Below are 24,702 nucleotides of genomic sequence, written 5' to 3' on the forward strand. Positions count from 1 at the left end.
AACGTAGGCAGAAATCTTCATAACATTGGATTTGGCAATGGTTTCTTGGATATGTCATTAGAAGCTCAGGGAAGAAAACATTAGAAAAAAATAGCTTAAATATGATTTTACCGGGCGCCTGGGTGGCTCAGTCGTTAAGCGTCTGCCTTCGGCTCAGGTCATGATCCCAGGGTCCTGGGATCGAGCCCCACATCGGGCTCCCTGCTTGGCGGGAAGCCTGCTTCTCCCTCTCCCACTCCCCCTGCTTGTGTTCCCTGCTATTGTTCTCTCTCTCTGTCAAATAAATAAATAAAATCTTTTTAAAAAAATATGATTTTACCAACATGAAAAACTTTTATGCATCAAAGGATATTATAAACAGAGTGAAAAGGGAACACATGGAATAGGAGGAAGTATCTGTAAATCACATATCTGAGGTTAATATCTAGAATATGTAAAGAACTCCTACAACTCACTCACACAAAAATCTAAACAAAATTATCAAAGGACTTGAATACACATTTTTTCCCAAAGAAAATATACAAATGGTCAATAAGCACATGAAATGATGCTAAAGAACATCACTAATCATTCAGGAAATGCAAATGAAAACAACGAGATACCACTTCACATCCATTAGGATTGTTATTTTCAAAATGACAGACTATAACAAGTGTTGGTGAAGATGCAGAGATACTGGGAGGGTAAAATGATGCAGCCACTGTGAAAAACAAATAAGTAAAATTAGAATTACTATATGATTCAGCAACTCCACTTCTGGATATATACATAAAAGAACTGAAAGCAGGGACTTCAAGATCTATTTGTACACCCATGTTCATAGCAACATTAGTCACAGTAACCAAGAGGTGAAAGCAACTCTGTGTCCATTGATGGATAAATGCATAAGTAAAATGTTGTGTGTACACACAATGGAATATTACTCAGCATTAAAAAGGAAAGAAATTCTGACACATGCTGACATTGATCAACCTTGAAGATCTCATGCTAAGTAAAATGAACCAGTCACAAAAAGACCAATACTCTATGATTCCACTTAAATGAGGTACCTAGAGTAGTCAAATTCATAGAGACAGAAAGCAAACAGGTGGACGCCAGAGAGTAGGGGCAGGAATAATGGGGAGTTAGTGTTTAATGAGTATGGAGTTTCAATTTGGGAAGGTGAAAAAAGTTTTTAAATGATGGTTGTACAACAATGTGAATATACTTAATGTCATTAAATTATACACTTCAAATGGTTAAAATAGATTTCTTTTAAAGATTTTATTCATTTATTTGTCAGAGAGAGAGAGAGATCAAGCACAAGGAGGGGGAGGAACAGGCAGAGGGAGAAGCAGATTCCCCGATGAGCAAGGAGCCTGATGTGGGACTCGATCCCAGGACTGTGGGATCATGACCTGATCCAGAGGCAGACGCTTAACCAACTGAGCCACCCAGGTGTCCCTAAAATGGTAAATTTCATGTTATGTGTATCTTACCATAATAAACACCACACACACACACACACACACACACTCTCCAAGGTTTCACAATTGCTTTAACTCTTTAGCTTATTATAATATTACAATAAGCAGTATTTAATTACATCCAAGAAACTATGTGATAGGAAGAGGTGTCATTCATTGCCTGGTAAGGATTCATCATTATCACTTTGCAGTGAGAAACGTGTTACGTTTAGATCTCAAAGTCCTGGAGCATAGATATTATGGACTGAATGTTTTCTTTCCCTCAAAATTTGCATGTTGAAACCCTATGCCCCAGTGTGATGGTATTAGGAAGTGGGGCTTTCGATGAGGTCATGAGAACGAAGCCCTCCTGAATGGGATGAGTGCCCTTATCAGAGTCCTGAGACACCTTGCTTCTCCCTGCACTCCACCATGTGAGGACACAGCAGAACAGCCATCTGCAAACCAGGAAGCAGGTTCTCACCAGATACCAAATCTGCCAGCACCTGGATCTTGGATTTCCCAGCCTCCAGAATTGTGAGAAGAAATGTTTGTTCAAGCCACCCAGTCTATGTTTTTTTAATTATAGCAGCCCAAAGGGATTAAGAAATTTACCCATAACATAGTCCATTTCTAGAGAATTAGAATCCTTTTTTTGATAGTCTGCAGTGTGGACTACTTCAAATTTCTTTGTGATTGTCAGCTATTACATGATGGAGGGAAGTCTATGTCTCCTTTCCTTGAAGGAACCTGGCTGACTCCCTGGCTGCAATTGGTTGGGGAAGGTTGGCTATCCACAGAATGAGGTTTTATCAGCTACAAAACCTCAGGAGGGCCCTGCTGGATTTCTCTTTCTACAATATTCTGGAAGATGAAAATTTTCTTTGGAATATTTGCTGAAAAATATTCCATCAATTCTTGCCTCTAACAATCTCCTAAGACTTTAATTCAGTTAAAGTTTGGGTGTGGTTTCAACCTAATCTATCCTTTTGTTATATATTTTCTCTTTTGTTTTATTGAATTCATTCTCTTAGTCATTTCTTTTGACAGCAATGTAAAGGAGGTTAGAAGTATGTTCTATTTTATGGGCAGAAGATATGAACAGACATTTTTCCAAAGAAGACATCCAGATGGCCAACAGACACATGAAAAGATGCTCAACATCACTAATTACCAGGGAAATGCAAATCAAAACCACAGTGAGATATCACTTCACACCTGTCAGAATGGCTAAAATAAAAAACACAAGAAACAACAAGTGTGGTGAGGATGTGAAGAAAAAGGATCACTTGTGCGCCATTGGTGGGAATGTGGAAAACAGTATGGAATCCCTCAAAAAATTAAAAATAAGATTACCATATGATCAGTAATTCCACTACTGGGTATTTACCCAAAGAATACAAAAACACTAATTTGAAAAGATATATGCACCTCTATGTTTATTGCAGCATTATTTACAATAGTCAGATTATGGAAGCAACTCATCCATCCAAAGATGAATGGATGAAGACGATGTGGTCTATACACACAATGGAATATCACTCAGCTATAAAAGAGGATGAAATCTTGCCATTTGCAACACCATGGATGGATTCTCGAGGGTATAATGCTGACTGAAATAAGTCAGTCAGAGAAAAATACCATATGATTTCACTCGTATGTGACATTTAAGAAACAAAGTGAAAAAAAAAAAAAAAAAAAAAAAAAGAGAGAGAGAGAAAGAGAGAGAAACAAAAAACCAGACTCTTAAACAGAGAGAACAAACTGACAGTTACCGGAGGGGAAGAGAGTGGGGAATGGGTGAAATAGGTGAAAGGGATTAAAGAGCACACTTAGCAAGGTGAGCACTGGATGATATATAGAATTGTTAAATCACTATATTGTACACTGGAAACTGATAGAACACTGTATGTTAATTGTAACAGAATTAAAAATTCCATGGGGGTAAAAGCAGTTGCCGGAATAATAATACTGTCTTGAAATAAAATTCACAGATTCTATATGACAAAAAAAAGTGCATTCTATTTTAGCATCATATTTGATTACTAATAATAACACCCTCAACACAGATCACTATGTTGACTCGACAATATCCAAAAATTGGGAGATTTGTTCCCATTGACACAAGTCCTGTTTTGAATTCAAGTCTTTTTAAATTAGTAGCTCTCTTCACAAAACAACTTAATACAGCAGTTTTAATTTTCCTTTGCAAAGAAAGAAAGCAAGGACTACAGCTTTCAGCGTACCTGGGATCACCAAGGTGAAGGTACCAAAGAGGAGGCTTATCTTTTAAAATTCAGCATTAGGTATTTTATTTAAAAATTCAAACACAGGAGGGGCACCTGAGTAGCTCAGTTGGTTAAGCATCTGCCTTCGGCTCAGGTCATGATCCCAGGGTCCTGGGATCGAGTCCTGCATTGGGCTCCTTGCTCCACAGGGAGTCTGCTTCTCCCTCTGCCTCTCTTTGTCTCTCATGAATAAATAAAATCTTTTTAAAAAAAATTCAAACACAGGATACTATAGACTTCTAATTTCCCGATCTTATCTTCCCAAGGGAATTTATGAAGCAGTTTACATCAGAAAATAAATGAAAATCTCTTTTGAAAACTGAGTTGTAAGACAAAGACCAAACACAATTCCGAGAGACAAGGATATTACCTGCTTTTAACTTGTATTTAATAGTTCACTTCTCCATTTTTTCCTTAGGGGAAGTGATTCAGTTAGACAAATTCTTAATTGTATAGCTCAGGAAAGAGAGTCATTAGTCATCTTTAGTATTTTCCTAAGAAATGGATAACTTTGGAAGATGTGTGTGCATGGTTTAAGAGACTGGCTAGAAGGAAAAAAAAAATACAAGGAACAAAAATACAAACATTTCTGGTAGTCAATTTTTTTAAAATCACAGGGCACATTTATCAAAATTGGGTCTATTAGTCATTTTCTCAGTAGAAAACATCTAAGCATAGAGTTTGACTGATTTATAGAGAAAGAGAATAAAAATCTTTCAAAATTGTTGGTAAGAATGATTCATACTTCTTGCTTTTGTGAAGAAGTAATTTTGCATGTTAAATTATATTACTTTTGCTGCCTGAAATGGTTTTTAAATGCTTGTCATTTTTTTTCCACAGAAAAAGTGTATTTTAAATGATGTGAGTTGTACTCCTTGATTTCAAGTACAATATTTGTTGAAAGAAAATATGTATATCAAGGTTATTTTATATGTCTTTCAAATAAAATATCTCCTTTTATGGAAGCATATTGTTTAAAGGGTATCACACCTAGGTATTGTCAAACTTCAAAGAAAAGATAGCTTACTAGTTTTTTGGAGGAGAAAGGACTCTTTTACTAGGACCAACTTGGTGATTGTAGATTATTGACTAAATTGCATTGGATATAATAACTAGCTTTCTCTGAGAAAGCATGATTCCATCAAAATCAATAAATTGGAAGATAAAGAATAATGGGGAAGTGGGAATAGGATCAATATCCTAAAAGCATAGGAGTCTATTTTAGTTTAATTTTGTAGTCATGTGATTAAGAAAAGCTGAGAAGCCTTGCTAGAAAGTTAGCTGTTTTGTCAGTCAATTTACATTCTTTTCACCCAATTCACTATCTTGAAGCTATTAAATTCGCTGAATTAAAATAAACATAGAGAAGCCAATGGATGCTCTTCATCTGACTACTGATAATCCTATTTATTGACTGGGTTTAACACCTAGATCTTACTTTTGTGTGTGTGGATTTATTTTCAAAGCAGAGGATCTTAAGTTTGGAATCAAAATATTCTTATCCTGCCTTTCACTCAAGGAAAATTATCTGGAAATTGGAAAAGCCTCCAGGCAAAATCTGGTTATGATATTACATCAAGAAGACACTTCTTAGAGGGGACAGATACACAAGGTACTCTATGCGACTGCTCTTCAATCTTGCAGTTTCAAGATTGAATGAAATCAAGATTGGAGGAGCATTAGTAATAATCTGGAAGAGGAAGAACTGTTTTAAAAGAGCATCCCTTCAAACAAACAAACAAGCACAGAGGGAAGGGAGAAAGATCCAGAGAACTACATAGTTAGGGAGATTGGTTGAGGAGGGGGCTGGAAAGAAGGTCTATTCTCAACTAGATGGCCATGATGTACATGGAGGGGGCACCCGAGTTTCGTCTCATTTTGTTTTGACGTAAACTGGTGAGCTCAGCTCTTTCTTCTCTACCACCTACCTCTCAGAGTTACAACTTCTCCACTATCAGCTTGGGTGCTATCCATGTACTGGGGTCCTGGGCAGTTGTCCAGTTTTGCCAATTCTAGGGACTTCTCTAGTTCTATCTGTGGTGATAGCCTCTTGAAGTTTCTATGGGCTCGTTGTTATGGAAACAGTTTTGCAGGATCTAAAACCTTAGGAAAAATGCCTAAAGGTCTGAAACTTGTTTCAGATCCAAAATAAGCCTTTCCTTGCCATAATCTCTTATATTCTTTAAAATGAGTTAATTTATTCTTTAAATAATAAATCGTATTTATCAAAAATAAAGTCTCTCTTACCCAAACTGAAAAATTATACTTCCAAGGCTTGTCTTTTCCTTCTAGTTGAGAAAGTCTGTAGACTTTAGAGAAGGTGAATATGAGAAATCCTCTGGACTTTTTTAGTTCTGAGAATTTTCTTAGAAGGAACTCTCGGTTCTCAAGTAGAATGGGACCGTCCTACATAGTGGCCTCTCTTCCCAAGCACATCTACCCCAGGGTTAGTAGTTAGGGAGTAGTAGTAGGGATATGTTAGTTTTCTCTGGTTGCTGTTAACAAATGACAACTAATCTAGGGGCTTAAAACAAGACAAGTTTGTTATCTAACAGTTCTATAGGTCAGAAATCTGGCAAGGGTCTCACGGGGCTAAAATCAACATGTCAGCAGGGCTGTGTTCCTTTTGGAGGCTCCTGGGCAGAATCTGTTTCCTTGCCTTTTCCAGCTTCTAGAGGTGGCTGGCATTCCTTGGCGACTGGCCCTCCTCCTCCATCGTCAGTCACAGTGCCACATATTTCTGACCTTCCTTACACCATCACATCTCTCTCTGACTACAGCTGGGGAAGGTTTCCCATTTTTAAGGACTCACGTGATTAGAACGTGACCACTCAGAAAATCCAGGCTAATCTCCCCATCTCAAAGTCCTAAACCTTAATCACACCTGCAAAGTCTCTTTTGATATGTAAGATAACATATTCACAGGTCCCCAAGAAGAGGACAGGGGTATCTTGGCGAAGGGAGCATTATCTATAGAACACATCTGCATGAAATCTTTGTAGCAAACATGGGAATACAAAAAACATACCAAACCGATAGATCTGGTTATAAATACAATTGGGAGAAAGTGGATAGACAAGATGAATGGATTCTAACCTATTAATCCCTGGGATTATTGATTGTATCAGACATTTCTGTTACATTAAACTTCAAATACTCTATCAAGATGTCACGCCTTACCTTCTATAGACAGGGGAAGACGAAAGGATGGCCAAGATACTCTGTGCCAACAGTAAGCAGAAAAGCAGATGTGACTCTACGAACATCAGACAAAGGAAGCTTCAAGACATAAGAGTTTTCTCAGAGGTAAAGAGGGATCTTCCCGCATGATAGAAGTATCGATTCAATCAAGAGGACAGGCCAATCCTAAATAGGCATGCATGAAGTAACAGAGCTTCAACTGCGTGAAGCAAAATTGATAAAACCAAGAAAGAAATAGGGAAACCCACAAACACAGGTGTATACTGTAGCATCACTCCTAATTAACAGAACAAGTGGAGAAAAAAATCAGTATGGAATTTGAGAATATGAATAAAGCCGTCAACCAGTCTGACTTAACTGACATTCACAGAACTCTACACCCAAAAATGCTGCACTCATGGACTTTCCAAACGCATATGAGGGCATTTACCAGGATGGACCATACACTGGGCCATAGAACATGCCCCAAAATATTTCAAAGGACTAAAATAATACAGAGTATATTCTCTGACAGTGAAGAAATGAAAATAACTAAGAGCTACTTATAAAAGTTACAAACATTGAGCGATTAGGCACCATATCTCCATAAGAAAAAAGTTACATGAGACATTTAAAGACATTTCAAAGGGATCCGTACTGAACACACAACAGATCTTTTAAGACATGGGATCCAGCAAAGTAGTGCTTAGAGGGAAATTTATAGCTTTCAATGCTTGGATTAGAAAAGAAGAAAAGATTTAAAATCAATGAGATGTCATTCCACGTCACAAAGGAAGAAAGAAGCAGAAAATTAATGCAAGGTGAACAGAAGGAAGGGAATCATAAAAACAGCAGAAATGAGAGAAAATCCTGAAACAATGATACACCATCATTGCCAACTCTTACATTGATAGAATCTGTGTTTCCTATTCCTGCAAAGTTTAGCACTGTCAGATCACAGATTTTTGTTTTTGAGAATACACCAGGGAGCATTTCCACTGAACTTGAACCTGTGAGTACGCTTGTGCTCTTTCTGCCAATAGATCGACCAGCAGAGATAAATGTTATGAAACTGGTGGGAGTCATTGCCACTGGCTACCATGAGCAGGTACGGTTATGGCTACACAATGGAGGAAGGAACGTATCTAGAAACCAGGGGTTCCTTGAAGCATTTCTTGGTGCTTCCATGTCTGATGACAATGGGGAACAGGCAAGCACAGGACACATGGCCCGACCAGGACAAAGCAGACCCCTCAGGGAACAGCTGGGTTGCCCTTCTAGGAAAGAAGGTCAGTCAGAGTGCTGCCTGAAAAGTGAGGAGAATCAAAGTTGGGTGCTGGAGGACAGAGATGGTTGAATATCAAATATTTCCACTGGGTTTGAGCGTGTTCTGCTAACTATCACGTATTGAGTCTTTCCTGAGTTTTTGGCTGGCTCCTGCCCTGAAGGGGCTCCTCGTATTCTCTCATCTCTGACACTCAGCCACTGCTGCAGAGACCATTTCCAAGGGGGTGTTGATTAGTTTTGCACAGAACTTTGCTTCAGCCCACCCTGCATTCCTCCTTCTCTTGCCCTGGGCTTCTCCAATGTGATGGCTTGGGACTGCGGTGGGAATTCCCTTGGTGCTTAAGCATGCATAACCTGAAAAGGGCGTGTGTGGGGGGTATGTTTGTGGGGCTAGCTTTGAACAATGGGAATAGGAGCCTCCCCACACCCAGAAGGCCTTGTGTGGTGGATCGCCCATAGTGGTGGTCGACTTAACAAAAATACATCGTCTTCTTGACTTTCTGTCATTTTCTGCTCCACTCCACCTGCCCTCCATTCCTGCCCCTGGGATCACCTCCAGGGCGAACTGCCTTCCCAAATGCCTTTGTCTTAGCCTCTGCTTGGGACAAACCCATCCTAGGACACTGATCGTTATAACAGAATGAGTTTCCTCTGGCCACCCAGACCTGCATTCATTCTTAACTTTCTTTAGAAACCATTCAGTGCCTCTGAGAGTTAGTGTGCTTGGATAAGGCAATACCACTTTGGAGAATTTAGGCTGGCAGATTTCCCTAGTGAAGCCTTTCTGCCTTTCTGACTTCATTACTAATGGCCCCATTTTTGCTCCTAGTTCTTTTTCTTCTGGGAGTTTGAAATAACATGCCCAATTTCTTTGAGATAAACAAACAAGGCAAAATGTAGCTAATCTTTTCATATTAGCCCTGCTCAGAAGGTGCCTGGTAAATTTCCAGCATTTAGTAAATAACCAGTGCATGAAAGTATTTCTCCCCCACCCTTACCCTTTAGTTACTGTTATTTATTTTCTTTCCTGTTTTACAGAGTCTTTAAACCTTGTTTTCGTCCCTTTAAATGACAAAAGACTATTTTCTCTGGCACAGCCCCAGAGCCCAGCAACAGTTAAAGTTGCTGTTATGTGAAAGAGTCCTATTTGTTTAGAAGTTACTCAAAAGGCCGTGAGAGCAGGCGACCTGGATTATACGAAGTAGCCCCAGGAAACTCGAGAGTATTTTCTTTCCTGTCTTTCTGCCAGGATGCTGGCTTTTCCTTGGCCAGTAGGAATTTGCAACAAGGTCAAGATTCATTCTAGTTGGAATCTCATAGGATATCTGCCACATTTCTTACAAGTGATTGCTTACGCTAGCGAAGCAGCGGGAGAAACACTGAGGGGAAAATGACGTATTTAGCTTAGGGTTCTCCACGACAAACGGTTCTTGATAATGTTCTCAGGTCCATTTTGGGAGATCAGACTCTCTAACAAAGAAAAAGCATTAACTAGATAAATATACATCCATCATAATTGAAGAGAGATCCAGACTTAAAACAAAACACAAAACAAAACAACAGAATAAACTTCCAAAGAATACAGCAACTGCCCCCAAATGAGTCATGAAGAGAAAGGAATTTAGAAGCAGAAAAATGAAAATCAGGAGACTCACGAGTGAATTTGAGGACTGACATATAGACATTTTAGACAAAAGGTAGTTTGCAACATTCAGCGACGAGTGACAGTATTCCTTTGGAAACCACCATGCAAGGCTAGCTATCTAGATTTCTCAAACTGGAAGTCTCACAGGATCCTGTGATACTGACCTTGGCTTGAGGATTGGAGTTCAGAAGAGGTGGGTTGACCTTGCTCCCCTAGTATCATCTTTACTATCAAGATCAGGAAATTCCCTGAGTATCGTAAATAATATCTAAGAACATTTCTAAACAGGGAAGTACCTTTTGGTGTTTACCTCATCTATCTTAATCTCATGAGAATTAAGAAAAACCACCAAAAAGTCAGAAGTATGTAGACTGGGGTTTAAAATGGTTGTGTTATATTTGAAGAGTCCCCTTATTGAATTCTACCTCCAGAATTCACTGTTACCTGGTTGTTTCAGTAAAGGCTCCTGCCTTTCAGATTTTTTTCCTCATGAGACATTCTTCTTCGCTTAGTTCTGGGACAATAGCGAGATTCTGCCAGATCATGAGTCAATCCCAAGGGTCCTGTTCCACATACGACCTTCAAGATTGCTTATTTTACTTTTCCAATCTAACATTCATGTAATCACATATTTTACTCCATTTGGATGGGCTTTCTATTGATTTTCACTCTTCAGTATTTCTTTCATTCATTTATATCATTTTAACATGCATGATTCCAACATATGAGAAAAGATAGTTTTCGGACTTCTACCTCAACACATCCAAATCGTACCAAGTCTAATAGAAGGTGACTTCAAAAAGACTGGTTGATTTTGCAGATTCCAGAATTTAAGAGGCAAAAAAAAAAAAAAAAGTAAAATTTCCCAGCTTCAATTCCTTCATCAGATTGGAGAGGATGAAAAGTGGTAACTGAGTTTCAATTCATGTCAGCGAGGACCTCTTTAGGAAATATATGTTGTAATGTGAGAGGCTCCATACCATCCTCTTTCTCTTTTCACCAGCATGATAGAGTAAAACTTAAAGTCAAAAATAAGGATGAAATCATTTCTTTAAAAAATACAGCTGGTTAATTAAGTCAAACAGCTGATTAATGGCAAATTCGGATGAACTATTTTCCAATGCGTAAATAAAATAGGTGGCTATGTTACAGCACTTTCCATTTTTCAGCTAGAAGGCTAGGCACCATATAGAGATGCACAGCTGGAGCAGAGTGAACTGATGATCACTTTTTGGCAATTCGACAGGCTTCATTCATTCCACTGAAATTCACTAAAAGGATGTCAATATTTTCTGTATCTCAAATTATGTGTCTTCTGCCTACAACTTACTTTCTTGGATTACACAGAATATTTCCTTAGTCTTTAATATTATTAAATATATTCCTCTCTTCTCATCTATCCTTCCATTTTATGGCTTTTTCTCTGTTTTACATTTTCAGAGTTTAGAAAAACAACATGGAAAAGCCACAAAGCTTACCATTTCCACCAAGGATAAGTATAAGAACATTCCCGCAGTAACTGTTAAGATCCAGTTTTGAACACACGGATCAGTTGATACTGAGAGGCCAACGAATAGTCCTATGAAGGCAGTGAGAGCACTTATAAAATTCATAAGGATGGCAATCTTAATAGGAAGTCCAGAGCTTAAGAGCACGGCAAAATCTCCTGAAATTTAAGGGGAAAAGAAAATATAATCATTGTATAAATGATGATGACTTTGCTAGAGTAATGTGCTATTAGGATGCTTCAGATTTCAGCGACTGGGACCAATTTTACAAGTTGACTGACCTGTTGATAAAACATTTTCTTATATCTCTCTAGGATTCCCATTATACCATTAGGAAGTTACATTTCAAGAGCTGTCTTCCTTTTACTAGTCCTGAATCTAGCATATGCGGGGAGAACTGTGACATATTCTTCAGGTCCTGACACCCTGTGACATTTTCAACCTAGATAAATGCAGAATACAGCACTTGCTGTTCTAGAGTTTTTAAACCTTTTTGCCTGGAAACTTGCCAGGCAAAATCACATTATGTTGGCTTTTATCCTTTTCTTCTGAGAGAACTCCTGTGGGGAAACAGAGAACTACTCAATATGAGATTTTAAAATCATTGCAAAAGTTGGTTAGGAAAACAAATTTTTCCTTTAGAAAACGTTTTTACTGCCTTGATGATTATAGAAAAAGATTCTCTCCACACCTTTCCTCCTAAAGAAGAATGACCTTTTGCTCTGAGAGTCTCTTTTTGGGAGATAGGGAAGGGCTGAAATTCAATAAAGAGATAGTCTGGCGACTCAGTTTCTTAGTTCCCTGGCATAACTGGTCCCAGGAATAGGTCTTTTTTTTTAAAAATATTTTATTTATTTATTTGAGAGAGACAGAGATAGTGAGAGAGAGCTCGAGCAGGAAGGAGGGGGAGAAGCAGACACCCCGTGGAGCAGGGAGCCCCATGCAGGGCTCGATCCCAGGACACCAGGATCATGACCTGAGCCAAAGGCAGAGGCTTAACCATCTGAGCCACCCAGCCGCCCCCTAGGAATAGGTCTTAAAACATCTTTGCTGGTTTGCCACAACCTGTCACACTCCTCTGTGGTTTTAGTATAATAGCTAAAGGCAAGGCCACAGTATACGGCACCCAGACCAGGTCCTTGGATAAACTGCTCTAAGAAGGATGGGTGATGGGTTGGTGACAGGATTTCCAGCAGGAGACACTGAACACCCGAGGCCGGGGTGGCTCAAAGGGGCTATGTAGACCTGGCTGTGGGGGGCAATGAGATTGTCCAGAGCTCCCTCTCTAGGGCACGCTTGTGCCTGGAGCCAGTCCTTGCTGTTTCTGGGCCTCTTTTGGAAATGTCTATTTTGTCTTCTCTTGTTTCCTGGGAGGCAGAATGTGAATTACAGAGCTATTAAGATTATCCAGAAAAAAGAGCCTGATGCGCATCTGCTACCAGACGCCTATCATTTCAATTTTATGCTTGGCCTTAGACATTTTATATAAATCAAGTTGATGAAACCATGGTTTGGCTTTAATTTAAATGTTATTTCATCTCATTGGCCTGTTTGCTGACCTAATGGGGAAAGTTCCCCTCTTAATGTTTTTCCCACATTTAATATGCAGATTTTAAAGTCTTTGCCAAAGATCTTTAAAATGAGGTTTCTCTAAATGACTTTCTTCCATATAGAACTCTCCAGAGTCCAAAACGAGTGACTTCTGGCCCTGGGGAAACATCATAAAGAGTCTAAGTGAATTTTATCCCAAGGTACAGAATTTTTTTTTCTAGTTGTCTTCTTCTTGCCGTTTAAATAGATTATGAATGGAAAGTACTCACCTTTCAATTTTGTGTCGGAAAAAGACGCCTATGGACCATAGCTAGAAATATACTCTGGCTTTCTCAACAAGCGGGAGGAAGCCACACTACTTTGTGACTTACCCATTTCATGTGGAATTTCGTGACACAAGATTGCAAGTGTGGTGGTCGCTCCCGACTCGGATGAAGATGAGAAGGCCGCTCCTATCACGAGGCCGTCTGCAAAATTATGCAGGCTGTCCCCAACCAGTATCATTATTGCTAAGAAGCTAACGGTTTTGCCTAAAGAACAAAATAAAGGTGTGAGAAGAATTAACAGGGCACCAGACATTTCATGGAACCCTTCACACACAACCAACTTCTCCACCCACCCTTGACATTCTTAAACCGCATCAAATTAAGCAACCCCACTTTGTTTCAGCTTTTCCAATAAGTCAGGACTGGGGACCCAAATATAGTAATCGACACATTTGGCTGCAGGTCATTGTTTTTGTAATGGATCTGACTAGTAACGAGATAAATTACGCGTGGCATTCACTATTCTGTCACCTTGTTCAGCTATCCCAAAAGAAAAAAAAATAAACATAATATTGTTAGAACCTTCCAAAATACCACCAGTGACCTCTGCATGTGCATCTTTTGTAAAGCACTTTAAAATAATTTAAGACCGTCCCCGTAGGATATCATTAAAATGAGGCTATTTTCCAAAACTGTCTCCTCTGGGTCAGACTATCCCTGGCGTTAGTCTGCCATTTTCTGCTCATTGAGTTTCCCTTTCTGGTTGGCGCTCATGGCCCTCCCCAAATATCTTGTTCAGTCCCCAGCCGTGACCAGCACAGAACCACGGTCAACTCCGCCGGCCCCCAAATTAGCTTTGGTACAATTAGTTAGTGTCCTTGTCTTTCCGAAAAATAACCTTCAGTACTAGGCCAGCAGGACATTGAACAAAACAAAGAGAAGTTGTTTTCATGGGATTCCATTACATAATATACATTATCTGATTAGTGGAGACTCACTGAAATAATTAGTATCATATTTTCAATCCTAATTGGGTCCAAGGTTTTAATGGACAGAATTTCTGTTTTCGAAAACCTAAAACTGTAATATTAGCATAACCCTCTTATGGAATTGGACAACTAATACATTCAAAAAGTACTCCTGGGATAACACTTATTAAGACAGTAAACCACCTCGAGATGCCATTTGATAGGAATAGCTATTCAAATCAATTTCCACTGTCTAAGACTTCATTAATTACTCAGCCCTTATGCACTGTGTGCCTGGTGTAAGTAGTTGTTGCTGTTAGAACTGAACCCAATATTCTAATAATTATACACTCAGTAAAATAGAAAAAGGTTACCTCCTGGTTTCTGTTATGTGGTCCAATATTACAGGGGCACTATACTACAGTACGGTTTTCTATTTTGTCCGGAGAATACAGTTTGACTCATTTCACATCTGACACCATAAAATACAGAGAAAGACATGTATCATATGACCTCACTGATACGAGGAATTCTTAATCTCAGGAAACAAACTGAGGGTTGCTGGAGTGGTGGGGGGTGGGAGGGATGGGGTGGCTGGGTGATGGACATTGGGGTGGGTATGTGCTATGGTGAGCACTGTGAATTGTGTAAGACTGTTGAATCACAGACCTGTACCTCTGAAACAAATAATACATTATATGTTAAAAAAAAAAAAAAAGAAGAAGAAGAAGAAGAAGATAGCAGGAAGGGAAAAATGAAGGGGAGGAAATCGGAGGGGTAGACGAACCATGAGGGACTATGGACTCTGAGAAACAAACTGAGGGTTCTAGAGGGGAGGGGGAGGGAGGGATGGGTTAGCCTGGTGATGGGTATTAAAGAGGGCATGTACTGAATGGAGCACCAGGTGTTATATGCAAACAATGAATCATGGAACACTACATCAAAAACTAATGATGTAATGTATGCTGATTAACATAACATAATAAAAAAAATCACTACATCGTACACCTGAAACTAATATCACACTGTATGTTAACTGGAATTAAAATTCAAAATTTAAAAAAGAAAAAAAAAAGAATTACTTACTAAAAAAAATATAAATAAATAACTTCAGTCAAGTAAATGGTAGATAGAGCCTCAACTATCAGCCACGAGATTGACTACAGTGCAAACATGTCCCATGCATTTCACTTCTAAAATTCATGGTTTACTTAGACCTATCACTATAAGACTAACTTTTTAGTTAGTCTTGTTTTAGTTAATCTAGGTTTACTAATTCATTTTATTCTTTATTAAAAGTGAGAAAATTTCAGGCAATGGTCATATAAACACAGAATAAATATCAAATGATCGAATTCAGGGAGTTCTTACTGGCATGGCCTGGAACCTCTCAGAATCTAATAATCCTACCAGGTCGCTTTGCCATTCCTGCCAATTTTCAGAAAGAAAGCTCTTCTTTGTGGAATTAAAACAATTTTAAGTAATACATTTGGCAACATTGCAGCATGCAAATATATTGTGATTTCCATGTACTTTAGTGTAGTTTGGTACAGGTAGCATATATTCAAATGGAAAGTTTTTATTCAATTCATACTCTGCTAAGAAACTGTGGCCTATTTTCGTTGTCTCTTATTTTATTACCTCTGATTATGGGTTTCTAAATGTCAGATCAGGGACATGTAACAAGCCACAGGCAAATATACATATTTGTAATGTAAACCTCATAAGCACACTGTATATAATGTTTAAGATAATGTACACATTATTCAGTGGAAGATAAGACCAGCATTCATTGGTAATCTAATGTACTTATTACAGAATTATCAATAATATTTTATCTTTGCTTATGTCCCTGGCAGTCATATTCATTTCCACATTTCTAACTTATCTGAGGTTTTCCATGGTGAAACAGGGGCTGGACCTTGTCTCATGTTGCTTTTTGTTTATTTAAATCAGACTGTGGGTAGGATGTTCACATCCTGTCTTTTGAAATACAAGCTGAGTTCCACCAATGAGGTAATGTGAAACAAGTAATCAAATATTTGAAGCTAATTCAATATGTCCCTGGCAAAAGGGCAGTTGAGTAATCAAATTTGGATTTGTTCACTGTGCATTCTGTATGCCAAGCTTGATATCTGAAGTGGAAAGATTTGAGGCCTCCAAAATCCCTCAATAAGACCATCCTTACTCCCTGATCTAGCATCTACCACTGCACTCCTAATGTGACGGGGCGTATCCTTCTCCCCTCTTCCCTTCTTGCAAAAACAATAGTGAAGAAATGACCACTGCAGACCTACTAGGTGCCAGGCATTCTAGAATCTCTTCTGGAACTAAAGATTTAGAAGGAAAATATTCCTAGCCATGTCCTGAGAGCAGAATTAGACAGACTACATAATCACATATTTTGAATCAAATAATAAGTTACCGAGGTTATTATATGTAACACATTTAAAATAGTGATTGTTACAATCATGTTTGATCTATATCCCCAGCCACATTGCAAACTAGGGATAAAGACCATTCTTATTTTATTCTCCGGTGCATGTATCAGTGCCTGAAACACAGCACATCTTCAAAAATTTCTTGAATGAATGAAAGAATGTGAGAGAAGACATGGATGCATGAATGAATGAATGACCATCACGAAATTGTTGGTCCATTAGCATTCGTTAGTTCCACTGGAGCTTACTAGCTATGTAATCCTGGGCAGTAACTTACCCTCTCTAACAACTGGTTTCTACGCTTGTTTAACTGGGATAATAATTGTTCTTACTTTGTTCAGTCATAGGAGTATTAAATAAGATAATCCATGATGTGTTGAACACTATGCCTGGCATATAATGTTAGCTAGTTTTATTACGAGGTAACTAATCTATTATGGTAGAATGTGAGTAACTAATCATGACTGTTTAACGTTAAAACACTGACAAGATTGTGTCACAAAAGGGTACTATCAGTAAGAAACACTGGGCAGAGATTTGGAAGCAATGGATGAAAACTGAAGGAGACCAAAAGAATTCAGAAAATTATTCAAAAACATAAGCCAAAAGGAATAAAGCTGTATACAAAATTGGTACATTAAATTCAGAAATAGGGAAAAATCACAGAAAGAAAAAGGTTGGTTGAAATTTATATGAACAAGTGAGTTATAGAATAAGATATGAATGATGAGTTATCTCTGATTTGACCTCCACCGTCCCAGGGACAACATCACACATGAGAGAGACGTTTGTGCTAAATTTCAGTAGACTGTGACAGAAGTCTCCAGATTTCATAGAGAAAGAAGTAAAAGGTTCAATCATCATGTAAGCATGAATTTTTTTTAAATTGATATTTAGTTGACACACATTACATTAGTTTCAGGTGCACGACAGAGTGATTCCGCAAGTCTACACTGTATGCTGTGCTCACGATTTTATAGGAGCCTTGACAACTACATATGGATTTACACTAACTGCAGTTCTCAGAGGATCCATTTTAAACAATTTAGGAAAACATCGTTTTTAAAGAATGGAGTACAACTGATGTTAATGAGCAGTGTGTGTGGAAGACCGATGGGAATGAGTATTAAACATTTTCTCATAAAGGCTGTAATAATGAGATACAAACCCAGGAAGAAATCTATATGATTTCCACACATTGTTTTCAAACAGACATAATCCTTGTTCTGTGGTACTTTCTATATTTAAAGTATAGCTCTTGAAAATTGGTACTCACATTTTCTTTCGGAGGCTGTCATACTGCCTACAGGAATTTCAGCTGCCTGTGAATCTTCTGGGCCTTTCTATTTTAAATTAAAAAAAAAAAATAACTGATGCAAGATTAGCAATGCTCATCATTTTGGTGTAAAAATGAAACATCTGGAGAGTTATGTTGATTTTTAAACACTTGAATACTCTAGGCTATATGAGAACTTAGAAATTTCATAGGCAAGCATAGAAGGTAAAGCAGAAGGGTTAGAGGCAAACTTTTGGCCCTGTGTAGACGAAAATAGCTCTCTTACGTGGATCAGAACCTTCCACACGGAGTTAGAGGCTTCCGAGACAGTCTGTAATTCAGGCTCTTAAATTATATAAGCCTTTATGAAACCCAAAAGCTGTAGAAAAAACGATTCTTGATTCTTGACCTAATTTGACACTTCTGTATGGTGGACTGTGGGTCTAGGATTCATTCTCTGATCTTAAAGCACATCGTGTATTGTGGATAGAGAACGAACTCAGGCAATGCCTCCCATTATTCCTGAGAGTGTAATATTCTGCTTTGGCCACGAGTAGAAGAATCTCGCTGATGAAGAAGGTACATCAACAGACTTACAAAAGATAAATATATATTTTAAGCTTTTTTTATACTTTCATAGGACAGAGAAGTAGGATTTTGCAGTTGACTTCTGTGACTTAAGATTACGTGATTTTATTTCAGAGACTGACTCACGGGTCAATTTCGGGAAAGTCACTTCCCTTCCCCGGGCCTCGGATTCTCATTCCATGATGTGAATACTTTTCATAAGTAGCCCCTGCTTTTCTTAAGCTCATGTCACACCCCGTTTGCTTTTACGAAAAACCTACCCTAGGACCTGTTTTCACCAACTGAAATAAATCCGGAGAGGATCTTTGCTTTTATGAAAATAAGCCAAAAGCACCGAGAGCATTCAGCGTCCGTTTCGTAGCAAGGCTAAAGCGGCAGCGCGCACCCCAGCCTTGAGTGGCGCCACCAAGCGCTTTCCCCGGGAACTGCACTCAGCATCTCAGCGTCAAGCCACCAGAGCTTCGACCTGTATCTGTGAGCATCTGTGCTTTATCTCGATTTATTGTGTGCACCTGTTAGCAAAATGTGTCCTAAGGTATCAAACGGTCCTAAGAGAGGTTATGTTTTGTGTCTGGGAATGCTCACACATTTTTCCGGGTAAATTATTGGTAATTGCTCCTTCACTTTATACCATTTTGCTTACAAAAGGTTTCATAGGAATGCTCTATTTTCAGATAGTGAGGAAAACCTGTATCTGCCTATTGAACATGTCCTTTCAAAGGCACATTCACAAGGGTGCCCGGCTGGCTCAGTTGGAAGAGTGTGCGACTCTTGATCTTGGGGTCGTGAATTCAAGCTCCACGTTGAGTGTAGAGATTACTTAAATAAATAAACTTCCAAAAAAACTTTGAGACAAATTTAATGTGAGGCATAAGCATCTTTTTAAAAAATGTGAAATAGAGAAAGTAAACTTGTATCTCACATATTTGAACGGTAGCATCTACTCAAAAGATACAATAATGGGCTATTTTTGGATAAGTGGCTGAGAATTAAGGTAGGACCCGAAGGAGACAGGGTAAGAGTGAACAAGAAGACAATGTGATTTTTTTTTGTTATGTTACATCCAAAGCCTGATTAAAATCAAAAGGTCCTATAGTTCTATTAAAAGAAGTTCAAATAATTATTCTAGAATTTTTTTTTCCCAAAAAACTATATACTACATAAAGGAATTTAGAGGCAAGCATCCAGGACTCCTTGATTGGTGAGAATTATGAGGTCCGTTCCTTCCTGAAAAACCAGGAAATTGAACCAAACAATCTTAAAAGTTCATATTATTTTTATTCACTTTAAGGGTGATCCTGCAGCTAAAATAACAAAAGGAATAGTGAGTATATTCTTAGTAAGCTAGCATATTCAAAGAGTTCAAAACTCACTAAGTTAGCATCAAAGATTTGCTTAAATGCATCTTGGGATTCTGAAACCCTTCACTGAAACAGAAGGAATAAAGTAAAATCAGCCTGAAAGTGATTTTAAAACTAATCTCAGCCTGAAATTATCTTCTTCCAAGCCACATGTGAAGTAACTAAGCAATAAACATAATAAGGCTTTTAAAATGACTTGTTTAAAGGGATGGTTTTGTTCATATTTGAGTTAGCCCTAGATCCGCAATCTCCCAGCAGACTTCTCTTTGCTGTGGCAATGTCTCAGGCTCAGCTTACTTATCTCTAGGTTAGGAATCTATCCTTGAACTGTAGACACCTCGCCCAAGGCCATGGTTAGAGGTGGCAAGTTTTCTATTATTTGTTACTTTCGTATTTTTTCCTGTCCCTTTACTTGTTACTTTGAGATTTAGAGTGGGGACATTGTTTTAAACCTGATTGGAGGTTGTATTTTGCAACTTCAAGTGGAATATTTGTCCTGGAAACCTCAGTGTAACAGAAACCACTTACTAAAAGACACCTTGTGGGACAGAATCCATTCTTTTCTGCTGTATAAAATTATCACCCCACTCCTAGATGCACGAATTCCTTGCTCAACATTTATTTGGCCCCATCTAGCCATGTCTAAGGATTATTCAGGATGGAAAACCTAAAGGTCAACTGGTTTATGAAAACTTGTTAACAAAATGATTGAGGTATACATTATGTCGAGCTGATCGTATGTGTTTCAAAGTGGTGTAGATAGCAAGGATTTGGATTTGTGGAAAGGCTTTTTGCTCTTTAAAACAGCTTTTGGGTGCTTGGCAAAGATCTCCAAACTACTTATCGTGGTTAAGAAAGGCAAATCAGGAGTGGATTTATCTATCCTACTGATTTTCATCTATTCATCAAAGAATAAAGGAAAGAAGGTAATCAAATCAGTAGAATACCTCAGATCATTAACCTACCAACTGGATAGTTGAAGCAGATTTGCCTCTGCCTGACTGGTCACTTAATTCAGAGTTGAGTGCAAGATGGTGGGAATGGCCCACATGCCCATTAATTAAGGACACGCCCTGCTGGATGAGGATGGTTTAAAATCAGTGCTGAAGCCAGAAGAACACAGGTGTAGCCTCTGTCAATTCCATGGTTCCATTTAACACTTTGCTTATTGGCCAAAGTGGTGGGTGGTACAGAAAAAAACACGGGGTGGGGGGGCTCCTGGATGGCTCAGTCGGTTAAGCGTCTGCCTTCAGCTCGGGTCATGATCCCACGGTCCTGAGTTCTAGCCCTGCATCGGGCTCTCTGCTCAGCTGGGAGCCTGCTTCTCCCTCTCCCTCTGCCTGCCACTCCCCTTGCTTGTGCTCTCTAATAAATAAATAAAATCCTTAAAAAAAAGCACTGAGAGAATTTTATCGTGATAAATACTTACTAAAATGTCTCACCTTGGAGAAGCACAGGACTGCTCTGAAACATTGTTCATATTCCAAGTGCCTTAAGAACGAAACTTTAAATGTCTAGTTATGATTTTAAAAGACTTGAACAGTGGCAGTTTTTATATTGTCTTTTTATTGAAAAATTATATTTACTACAAAATTAAATTTTGCATTCTTTCTGATAGGGATGCCAAAGGGATGATAACTGAAACTATATTACACCCTATAACTATGAAATTAATATCTTCGGAAATGTATTCATCCACTAAAGCACTTGTACCTTCTAAAATATTTGCCTTCCTTTTATTTTACTCAATATAATGAGTCTTGAAATTCTGCTCTTAAAACTTGTTTTAAGGGTGCCTGGGTGGCTCAGTTGGTTAAGCGACTGCCTTCGGCTCAGGTCATGATCCTGGAGTCCCTCGATTGAGTCCCGCATCAGGCTCCCTGCTCAGCAGGGAGTCTGCTTCTCCCTCTGACCCTCCCCTGTCTCACGTGCTCTCTCTCTCTCAAATAAATAAATAAAATCTTAAAAAAAAAAAAAAAACTCGTTTTAAGTTCCCTGACAAGTCCAAGGACAATCTGAATAAGCTCCGCACATTTTTGGATGGCCAGAATTTATTTCACTCATTTCTATCCTGGTTAAATTTCTAATTACTACACACAGGTTGATATGTTGACTTTGTCGTTTAATTTTCCCAGGCCAAGAATGCTAATCTGTTGTGGACAAAGAGATCTATTATTGTCTTTTGTGTTTATTGAGATGAGAACCCCTTCTGTGGAGGTGAGGTTGTTGAATGTGCAAGCGTAGGGGCTGTGATCAAAGCAAGCATTCCTAATTTCTGAATTACTATAGTATCCTGGCTTTGGCTCCAGGACGAAGAAAAACCCTTGTTCATTAAAAAAGAAAATTTCGACAGCATTTATTTACCGTGAAAAGTTTCAAATAGAAAAGCTGAAAGAACTGTAATGTTATCACTCAGATCCTCACTCCCAAGATCCTACCATTAACATCTGACTACCACCGTTTTACCACCTCTCCATCTGTCATCCCTCTGTCCATCCATAAAACCATCTTATTTTTTGATGTGCAGAATTTGAATCTCGGATAAATTTGGGAATAATAATAGACAAGTGCTGGATATTTTAAAAGACTGTGAAAGTTTTCCCTGAGTGCAGACATTATAAATTATGGGAACAAGGAGAAAGCCAGAAAATAAGTGGAAAACTATGGAGGACTAGAGAGCCCCAGGACTTTGTGAGGAGAATTTGCTTTATTTTGGTCTCCTAGAGCTGTTTGCAAGCATTTACCTTTTTAACCATCCCACCAGTTAATCTATTGTCTGATATAAGAGCAAAACAAATCCATTAAAAAAAACCATACTGCATCTTACGTTTCATCACAGACGTAGAAACTAATCAAATACAGGCACAATGGATACAATTATTCAGCTGAAAAAAAAAAAAAAGATCTGCCACAAGTCCCATTTTTGAGCTCCTTGTTTTTATAATTTTAAATGTTCTTAGGATAGAAAATGATGGGTAATTTTGTGAATTTTCAAAGTTTTTGTCTGCATGTTTATTTGTTTTTGGTTAGGAAACACATCCAAAACGCTGATTAGTAGCTAGACCTTTGGGGCCCTTCATTCCCAGACATGAAATAGTCTCCTGTTTCTAAACTAGCCACAAAGGTCAAATAGCGGGTTTTAACAAGTACCTTAATAGGCCAGCAACAGATGTTTAAAAAATTAATAACCATACTTATAGGGAAGCTGCCAGTCAGTATGATCTGTATATTCTGGAAATCAGAGCCCCATCCCTTACCTAGAGAACTTTATGAAGATGTCAATTACTTTTCAACAAGGACTTCTGAAATAAAAGATGAATATTATGAAGCTCTAAAGCAAAAGATAAATAAAATTTAAAATATACCTCAGTATTTGGTGATACCAGAAGAATAAAGCATTTTTCTATCAAGAAAAATCCATGGATGCCTGCAATTAATCCTAACAGTTTCCAAATATGGCCTTTGCTTTCATGGAAATGTCCAAACTCTGAGCCTTCCTGCTTATGTAAACCAAGGACCTTTATAAAAAAAGGAGGGGGGGGGGAGAGACACAAAGAAATAACTTTTGATGACTTAAATATTGATTAATAGGTCCAGTATTGAATATATTCACCTTTCCTTCTGGGGAACCCCATAACAACTGCTGGAATCATGCAAAGCCCAGTTCGCTCTTAATTGTAGGATTACCTCCACTATATGATCCGATCAGGGTCAAACAAAATGTGTTCAAGAGAAAAGAAAGGAGAACCAAATTTTCATATATTCTCAGTCCTTTTTTCCCCCCAAGAGTTCAATCCGTATCTGTTTGCACAGCAAGTCTTCATAACAGATCAATGTATTTTATATCCAGAAGAAAGACAAAGATACATTTCATCCAAGGTTCATTTCCCCCATGCCTCACTGCAATTACAGAAAACTTTTAATAAATGTTCAGGTAAGTGAGAAATCTGCCTGAAAGCCTTCTTCCATGGAGTGTATACTATATACCCATCAATACTGTCAGCTCTCTGGGAAACAAAGGGATACAAGAAATGTACGAGGAATTTTCCTCTACTTGACTCATCCCATTGGTTGACCTCATGATTTCTTGTGAGCTAGTAAATCAGTATGTATCATATTCCCTCCCCAGGAGAAGGCAGTTTGGGAAACAGCTCAGTGGTTTCTACATTTAGGATGTTACTGACCACCAAAGTAAAAAAAGGAAAAAGAAATCCTATGCATACATACTGTACACGTATGTGTTCATACATACATGCGTATATGTAGGTACATAGGCACATGAGTATACGTGTGAGTGTACATATGCATCCGAGTATATACATTGAGTTTATGAACGTAACTAAAAACCAATACACGTTAGTCAACTTTTCCTTTTGGTAAAGACATTAAAGGATACCCATCTAGTATTTGCAATTACTGTTATTTCACAAAATAATGGGCATGGCAAGGATACAAAACAAAACAGAAGAAAACCCTACAATCTCAGAATAAAATGTAGACCTTTAAGTTGACATGTTGCTAGTTGAGAAAAGGAAATCATGACAGTCGTGTTTTTCTTGTTTCTGTGCAGCCCTTTGACCACCAGCCACGGATCACAGTCAGGAGCCACTGATTTTTCTAGCTTTCCGAACACTTGTACTGTACTTTTCTTCCTTTCCCCACATCTCTTCCCTCAAGTAAAACAGTTGCCTTCCAATTTTCAGGAAACCTAGCTAATCTTTTAAACTCCTCTCTGGAACATGTCTCTGCAGAGCCAGCGGATGGCGTCCCCCTCCAGCCCCCACCCCCAAGTCCATGCCTCCTGCGCAGAGCCGCATGCCCCCATTGGGGGGAGGCACAGGAAGCTTTTGCTGTTTTGCAGAATCCCAGGCAGTGCGCAGTTCTGCAACCACTAAAGG

General features: G+C 38.6%; 1 protein-coding gene across 1 annotated transcript in view; it reads right to left on the minus strand.

Annotated features, from left to right (window-relative positions):
• Positions 1 to 24,702, minus strand: part of SLC39A12 (solute carrier family 39 member 12) — a 69,996-nt gene that overhangs the window by 13,294 nt on the left and 32,000 nt on the right. Inside the window, exons 8-12 of the mRNA XM_035021530.1 lie at positions 23,170 to 23,322; positions 20,770 to 20,880; positions 17,856 to 17,922; positions 13,276 to 13,434; positions 11,324 to 11,511 (exon numbers count right to left, since the gene is read on the minus strand). Coding sequence (XP_034877421.1) covers positions 11,324 to 11,511; positions 13,276 to 13,434; positions 17,856 to 17,922; positions 20,770 to 20,880; positions 23,170 to 23,322 — 678 coding nt within the window. The remainder of the gene's footprint in view (positions 1 to 11,323; positions 11,512 to 13,275; positions 13,435 to 17,855; positions 17,923 to 20,769; positions 20,881 to 23,169; positions 23,323 to 24,702) is intronic.

This window comes from Mirounga leonina, unplaced genomic scaffold, assembly GCF_011800145.1.
Source record: "Mirounga leonina isolate KUSES-001 unplaced genomic scaffold, KU_Mleo_1.0 Mir_175, whole genome shotgun sequence".
NCBI classification, from domain to species: Eukaryota; Metazoa; Chordata; class Mammalia; order Carnivora; family Phocidae; genus Mirounga; species Mirounga leonina.